General features: G+C 34.8%; 1 protein-coding gene across 1 annotated transcript; it reads left to right on the top strand.

Moving 5' to 3' along the window:
• Positions 1–531: 531 nt before the first annotated feature.
• LOC123663766 (T-complex protein 1 subunit zeta) lies at positions 532–8,474 on the top strand. Its single transcript, XM_045598432.1, has 6 exons — positions 532–773; positions 1,006–1,205; positions 1,798–1,937; positions 3,065–3,212; positions 6,103–6,296; positions 7,481–8,474. The coding sequence occupies exons 1-6, from the start codon at positions 637–639 to the stop codon at positions 8,255–8,257; spliced, it is 1,596 nt and encodes a 531-aa protein (XP_045454388.1). The 5' UTR covers positions 532–636; the 3' UTR covers positions 8,258–8,474.
• The last annotated feature ends 302 nt before the right edge of the window (positions 8,475–8,776 follow it).

Here is an 8,776-nt window from a genome sequence, read left to right on the forward strand (position 1 = left end):
TAAAAATTTACGCTCTCGTCACGCATTCACCAGCTTACTCCGCAAGTCAAGCGTGCGTAAAGAAGTTTTAGTTCAAAAATCTATTTGTTGTAACTCGTTACGCTGAGCAAACCCCTATACTTATTTGCGAACGTATTTTACTGATAACCAACATTCCGTAAACCTATGTTTTTTCACATTTAACTACTTTTTTTATTAATGCCCAATATATGGATGTATACACGGTACATATACCAAAATATCATTTTCACCATTTTTGTCTGTCTGTCTCTATCTGTTTGTTCCGGCTAACCTCTGAAACGGCTGGACCGATTTTGACGGGGCTTTTACTGGCTGACTAGCTGTTGTAGTAAGGATTAACGTAGGCTACTTTTATTTTAGAAATTTATTTATTTTATTATATAACTCTGCGAACCGAACAATAGCTTTTTTGATAAATTCCAACTGGACATAGTCGCGGGCACAGCTAGTTAATAATATACCTACTCTTTGGTGGTTAACTATCTGTGCTTTATGAATAATCTATTTATCTATGGTTCTATTCATAAGTGTGATCTTTCAATCTTTGAGATTTCTGTGATTCTTATTAATTCGAATATTATTCATTTAAATTTGCGTATTAGAAAAGTTTGAATAATGGCTGCTATAAGTTTATTAAACCCTAAAGCTGAGTTTGCTAGAGCGGCACAAGCTTTAGCAGTAAATATTTCAGCTGCTAAAGGCATTCAAGATGTAATGAAAACTAACCTCGGACCTAAGGGTACAATGAAAATGTAAGAGAAATGCTTCTTTTTAAGTTAATTACATTTATTTTTTTGCAACTAAACATTATTTTTGTCACTTATATTCCAATAGCATTGATAATAATATATTATGGTAGACAAATGTTTAATTATGAGCATTTAAAAAAAACATGTGTAATACTGGCTTGGAGTTGACTTGATTATTAAGACTCTTCAAATAACAAGCCTTCTATTATTTTACTACATTTTTCATCTTTTATAGGCTGGTGTCGGGTGCTGGTGATATTAAAATAACGAAGGATGGCAATGTTCTGCTGCACGAGATGCAAATCCAACACCCAACAGCCTCGCTCATTGCCCGCGCCTCCACCGCGCAAGATGACGCGACTGGCGATGGTACCACGTCTACCGTGCTGTTGATAGGAGAACTCTTGAAACAAGCTGATATTTATATCAGTGAAGGTACGCTAACACTTTTTAGGTGATGGCTGACAGCATAATTAATCATAATTTGTTATTTAATTACATTTTTATTAATTTCAATTTGATTATACTTTACTGTTTAAGATTTAGTATGTGAGTAAAAGAATTATTTTCTTTATAAAACATTGACCTGTTTGAAATTTGATTGTTGTTTCCTATCAAAATAAGGTTTTAAAGTGAAATACATCAAAAATTGTTACCTTTTAAGACTTTAAAATGTTTTATAAATCCACTATTCCACTAATTAAATGGATAACCAAATAATTTTTTTATTATTAGTAAAGTTCATTTTTTACTACTAGGTCAGCTAAGATTTACCTGATGGTAAGCGATTACCATAGCCTATAGATGCTTGCAACACCCGATGCATCACAAGAGTGCTGCCGACCCTATCCCCAATACCCAGAAGCTCTGATCATCTTACTCACCACAGGAACACAAGATTGGTTTAAAGCAGTATTATTTATCTTGGATCTTCTATAAGGTCGAGGTATTTGCACGTTGCTCCAAAATTTTGATTTAATGTACCTTGTTAAGATATAATGTAATATTTTTAATTGTTATTTCTTAGGACTTCATCCAAGGATCTTAACCGAAGGGTTTGATGTTGCTCGAACAAAAGCACTAGAAGTATTGGAATCATTAAAGATTCCAATTGAAGTGAAGAGAGAAAATCTTCTCGACGTTGCTCGTACATCGTTAAAAACAAAGGTCAGTAGACAATTATTTTGAATTGTCCCTTAATTTTTATAGTTGGCTGTAAAATTATCAGAAAAGCTTATTTTATAGACTTTTATAGTAGTCTTCTGATAGTTTTACATACTATACATTTCTTAGTAACGAAGCTGTTACAATATAATTATAATGTTAACCCTTCTCTCATATGAAGGAAAAGATATTTGCCTAGCAGTGGGATATTGCAGGCTGAATCAATCAACAAAAAAAAAATACATTATTTAATTGAATAGAATAATCATATTTTAATTAGGATTACAAATATTCCTATTTCAGTTTATTGTTACTTTGTAATTAATTAAGTCTCCTTTCTTCGAATGGGCGAGTGAGGCGACTAAGGTATAACACAGTTCCACTACCACCTTGGGACCTAAAAAGCCGACTGATGGCGTCATAACCATCCAACTGCTGGCTTTGAAATACACAGGCCAAAGACAGCGGCAGCGTCTTCGGTGCGATAGAGCCAGCCCTGCGGTCACCAACCCGCCTGCCTAGTGTGGTCACTATGGGCAAAACACATGAGTTCACGCCGTTTTTGGCGTGAACTTGTGGAGGCCTATGTCCAGCAGTGGACTGTGATAGGCTGAAGTGATGATGAATTAATTAAAAAAAATTATTCAATAGTACATATTCTTCAGTTCAAGGTTATATTAGTGATAGAAATTTATATTCAAAATCGGTAATAGTTTCACTTTTACCTATAAATAATTAAAACTAATGTAATTTTCATTTGCAAAATGATAATTGGAGTCCTTTTGAAGCCTACAAAGTAATTTTTGCTTTTTATTTTAATCCCATTTAAGTTTGAGTGAGATCTGACGAGTCTTTACTAATAGTACGTATTTACTTAACTTTGACTATGTTCATGTTATTATGATTTTATTACTTCTTAAAGTAAATTAAATTCAGTTTCATTTTCTTTCGACAATTTTTTTTGTACATTTTATGAAAATAAATTATTCATTTAGTATTACAAATTTCTATATTTTTAATTCAATAAACTAATTTATTCTTATTATTATTTATTCTTTATATATCTATATTATTATAATTATATCATATCCTATTAATTTTGTCAGTAATGATGATAATTTCTACGACAGGTACATGTCAGTTTGGCTGAAATTTTGACGGATGCCTGCGTAGATGCAGTCCTTGCTATACGTACACCTGGTAAGCCGGTAGATCTTCACATGGTGGAGCTTATGGAGATGCAGCACAAAACTGCCACTGAAACGTCTCTGATCAAAGGTAAAGTCTAAGTTAAGTTACATGGTTACATAATATATTCAACTATTATGGTTCGTGATTAATAAGTCATTTAAATAAACTAAAAAAGCCATTAATAATTGTTGAAATCTATCCAAAACTAAGGATTTTCTTTTACTATAATTGGAGGTCGTCCATTACTCACATGGGCTTCGAATAGGCTTAACCCTTAATTAGGCGCATTAAGAAAATCACACAATTAGTCGCATGGGGTCTCGAGTGACCCCAAAAACAAGATTGAAAAAGGAGTGTATAAAATAAATAAAACAATGATTGGATTATATAAAATATTAGTGTTCTTTGTTATCTTTAACTTTAATAAACACAAATATAGCTCTGGCTTAAAATTAAACAAAAAATGACAAACTTCTAACTACTCCTAAAACTACATAATTTTTGACTTAGCCGATTCGCTTATTTAAACAAATAATAATAAGTCTCATTAGCCGATTATTTTTATCTGCAATCAACGCAGTATACTCTAAAGTGTTGTTGAGAAACAAATTTACAACACTTATGACATTCGGTTGGCACTTTTTTGTCGTTCTTCCTAGGATACAATGAGCAACGTCCGCGCTTAGATATTGACTGATGCACCGTCTATTTCATATCATGTGCTTCACGGAGCCATTTTTTTGCTGACGCAGGGACAGAAAGCTGCTAATACGATGCTTTTAGTGACTTTCTATAAGTGCTGCTGCCAATTAAAAAAAAAAAAACTGTCTTGTATGTGTAATATTCTTATTAGCATTCGATCTGAGTATGATAAATGCGTTGATGCCAGATAACTTTAGAAGATGACAAAATATAGCCAGATTTCTACTTCTCTTCCAAAATTATAACCAGTGCAAAGTTGTTCATTGCAATCGACATCACTTTTGCCACCGATGATTCAGATGATATAACTTGACTATCTGCGAACTCTTCAATTTTACTACCAGAATCATATGGGAACTATTCACAGCGTTGCCGTTTACTTATTTGTCTTCCGAAGCAGAACTAGCAACATCTTGCTCATCATCGGCCACCTCCAGCCATTCCAATAACTGCCTATTATTAGCCACTTAAAAAATCAATAAACTGAAAATAAAAGAAAAAGACTGTGTAAATAAACACAAAAATAGGTAAATTCAATAGCCGGTATATAAATACATATATACTAATATAAAAAATTACCAATTTACGAATATAAACGAAGTAAAAACATAAAAATAAAAACTTACCTCCGCAAAAAAACATCACGTAAGTGGTCGCATGGGGTCAGCGCTCTAGAGAAAAGCGACCAGTGCGTAGATGTTCTGGAAGCGACTGATTTGCGTACCCTGAGGGAAGTTAGGAAGCTAGAGTGAGCATGGGCGCGCTCAAATCTCTCAAAGATATATATTTTTCAATTTGAAATGGCCGTGACCCCATGCGCCTAATTAAGGGTTAAATCACGAAATATACTGGGGGGGGGGGGGCGCTGTAATGAGATATCAATCAACAAACCCCTTGTAACGTTGATGTCTGTTTGCAAATTTGTATCGAATATAAAAAATATTCTTAATTTTCCAAAATTTTATGATATAATTTAAAAATATTCAAAATACTTTGCACAAAAAAATACACCTGTATTTCGGTAGGTTCGAGTTCGGGGTAGTCTTAAACCTCACCACATATAACTTAGGTGGTTGCCCCTTAAGTGGGTGGGTTAAAAGTAGTTAAAAAACGTCACGTGATTAATGGACGATCATAAGAAACTATGTAAGGGCCTGTGTTGTGAAAGGATTATATATTTTTATACTAGCGGACCCGGTAGACATTGTCCTGCCCGGATAACAGCTACCAAAGTTGATTTCTTAAATACCGATAGCAGCGCCACCACCAAGTCCAATAATTGAGATAAAAACTACCTTATCTCCCAAGTTAGATCAAATTACAGATGCTTACAAAATTTAATAAAAATTGGTTCATAAAAGTTTCGAAGTTTATCGCTCACATACATCGTATATAGATTATACATGAAAGAGAAGAGAGTGAAGACACTGAGACCTAGAAGAAAGAGAGAGAGTGATGTTTTATCGCGCAACAACTCTTGCGAAAAAGAGATGTTTTTAAATGTCACAGTTATCGTTCTGCGTGTAGAAGAGACACAGTTTTTAATAAATAAAATTTTAATAAAATTAAAATTTAATATGATTGATAACCTGCCTGTGAGGAGACCCAGTAGGACAGGATCCAAACTGGAAAGATATATTTGTACGAATACAAATATACACTCCGAGCGGGAATCGAACCCGCAAACTGTCGGTGTTTTACGCGACTGTGCACCACTACACCTGAGCGGTTGTTAGAAAATTGTAAATTTGGATAATTCTTATTTTGAAGTGTTCTTTATTGTCAGGACAACACTTGAATAAACGTAAAAAAAGGTAAATGTGTTTAAAAACAATATGCCGGTGTGAAGTTCGCCATGTCAGCTGTTAAATGACAAAAACCAAACACCAAGAGATTAGATGTGCTGTGTGGCTACGGCACCAAAGAATATAGCCGCCCCCTCTCTTCCCGTGGGTGTCGTAAGAGGCGACTAAGGGATAACAAGGTTCCACAACCACCTTGGAACTTAAGAAGCGGACCGATGGCGGGATAACCATCTAACCGCTGGCTTTGAAACACACAGGCCGAAGACGGGCAGCAGCGTCTTCGGTGCGACAAAGCCAGTCCTGCGGTCACCAACCCGCCTGCCTAGCGTGGTGACTATGGGCAACACACATGAATTCACGCATTTTTGGCGCGAACTTGTGGAGGCCTATGTCCAGCAGTGGACTGCAATAGGCTGGAATGATGATGATGATGATGAAGAGATTAGATTAACGATTAAAATTACTTACAGGTATTGTAATGGACCACGGCGCTCGCCATCCCGACATGCCGAAGCGTGTTGAGAACGCTTATATACTAACATGCAACGTTTCCCTCGAGTACGAGAAGACTGAAGTTAATTCAGGTTTCTTCTACAAGTCTGCAGAAGACAGAGAGAAACTCGTTGCCGCTGAAAGAGATTTTATTGATCAGAGAGTCAAGAAGGTAAATTATATCAATTTTTTTTTTTCATTTTACGTTTGTAATAATTTACAACATAAAACAGGCGTAACATGGCGTAGCGAGAGGAGGCATCATGCCCCGGGCACGTTTATTATATTTTTTCTTCAGATGTGAGATAAAAGTTGTTTATTATTAAAAAAATATTTTCATATGAAGCATGTTGATTGCACAGCAAGTTAACCTTGGCGTGCATACATTTATACTCACAAGCACAACAAAATGACTAGCCTTGCAGCGTGTTTCATATTGAGTATCTCAAAACTTGCTTCACATAAAATACTTCAAATTACAAATAATATAATGTTTATATAATTTTCCCTTTTTTTATATGATTTTTATAATTCCTTGCTAATTTCTAGGGGTAGTAATTAATGAATATTTAATGAATAATTTGTTTTTATTTTTTCGAAGTAAAACTTCTTTACGCACGCTTGACTTGGGGCGTGAGCTGGTGAATGTGTGACGAGAGCGTTACGAAAAGTGTGAATGGGCGAGGCGAACGGAAGTTGAGAGGGAGATATAAGTTAGATGGAGCTAAAAAGTTTTACTTTAATCGTGTGATCTAAAACACACTCGGATTTTTAATTAAATGCTGTTTCACTTGTTAAACTACAGTATGTGACAAAATAGAACCCTTGTGTTATGAAAATTTGTTCTTTTTTTTATTTATTTAAGTTAACAAACAGTGTTCACAATAAAGTTTTACGTAACAGACTTACAATACAAACATTATTAATCGTGACACCAACACCGTTAACTCCAGATTACAATTTTATAATGGTAAAAAATGCACATCAAAGAAAAGAAATGGTAGGCATCTAATATACATAACACATTACAAATACATTTTTTCCCTAAATATGTACCATCAACCAAACACTAGTGATTATTATTGTTATTATTACTCAGCTAGAAAATATGTTGCAATAAGTTTACTATTCTTTAATTATTATTAGTTGTATGTTCATAAAAAAGCCACGAACACAAATTGTTGCTAATAATATTTTGATGGAACTGTATTGTTGTGCATAGTATTTTTGATTGGGATTGAAATTTTTTTAGTACAAAATAAAGGTTTCTTAATTAACAGTGAAATACCTCCTATATATAATTATAATAATGGTATATTATAGTTTATTGTAACATTTCTACTTCTTTATTTTCAGATTATTGCTTTAAAGAAGAAGCTTTGTGATGGCACCAACAAATCTTTTGTTGTCATCAATCAAAAAGGTGTTGATCCTCTGTCGTTAGATGCTTTTGCCAAGGAAGGTATAATTGCACTGCGCAGAGCAAAGAGACGTAACATGGAACGTTTATCGCTCGCATGCGGCGGAACAGCAATGAACTCGGTTGATGACCTCACCGAGGAATGTCTTGGGTTTGCCGGACTCGTGTACGAGCATATCCTAGGCGAAGAAAAGTACACATTTGTCGAAGAATGTAAGAATCCTCAGTCTGTAACCATTCTCATCAAGGGACCCAATAAACATACCCTGATTCAAATCAAAGATGCAGTACGTGACGGTCTTAGGGCGATTAACAACGCTATTGAAGACAAATGCGTCATACCTGGTGCAGGTGCATTTGAAATTAAAGCCAATATGGAACTACTTAAATACAAGGATACGGTAAAAGGAAAAGCTCGTCTCGGCATACAGGCATATGCTGAAGCATTACTAGTTATCCCCAAGACGCTCGCTGTAAACTCGGGCTACGATGCTCAGGACATTATAGTCAAACTACAAGAGGAGTCGCGCTTAAGTCCAGACCCAGTGGGGCTAGACCTTAGCACTGGTGAGGCTATCAAGCCAAACGATTTGGGCATTTACGATAATTACATTGTGAAGAAACAAATTCTGAACTCATGCTCTGTGATAGCCAGCAACCTCCTCCTAGTTGATGAAATCATGAGAGCGGGCATGTCGAGTCTCAAGGGGTAGCTCCTGCTAAACCTTAAAGCCTACTTTCACAAATTTCTTTTACTTATTAATAATATATTATTCCTTATGCATTTATTGCGCAATAAAATTGTATTAATTTCCTTGTATTCACACTATTGATTATAAACTAATGTCTGCTTTGAGAGCTTGTAATGGTGTCTTGATCTGTATTCTAACTAGAATATTTGACTTCTATGAATATAATAATTATTTACTACTGATTTTTTTTATTAAAATCCTATAAACCGTTTACGAAATCAAAGTCTTGTCGGTCTTGTCGCCCTTTTGAATTCAAGGAGCGCTATATCATGTTTATAATGATCCAAGCTTATATCAAGTTTTAAATTAGCTTATTTTTAACACCTGTCATAATCATGTGCGCGTCATGTTATACGTAAAAAAAAAAAGAGTTGAAATATTTTGAAAGCATAATAGTATAGCAACTAATATCTGAGAATTGGCCGTCGGCCTTAGCTAGCGAAATTTGTACATTTACTGTACACAATCACTATTGTAAAC

Source organism: Melitaea cinxia, chromosome 20, assembly GCF_905220565.1.
Source record: "Melitaea cinxia chromosome 20, ilMelCinx1.1, whole genome shotgun sequence".
NCBI classification, from domain to species: domain Eukaryota; kingdom Metazoa; phylum Arthropoda; class Insecta; order Lepidoptera; family Nymphalidae; genus Melitaea; species Melitaea cinxia.

Coding starts and splice junctions, on each gene's coding strand:
- LOC123663766 (XM_045598432.1), top strand. CDS start 637: ATGGCTGCTATAAGTTTATTAAACCCTAAAGCTGAGTTTGCTAGAGCG. Junction 774..1,005: donor CCTAAGGGTACAATGAAAAT/GTAAGAGAAATG, acceptor CATCTTTTATAG/GCTGGTGTCGGGTGCTGGTG. Junction 1,206..1,797: donor TGATATTTATATCAGTGAAG/GTACGCTAACAC, acceptor GTTATTTCTTAG/GACTTCATCCAAGGATCTTA.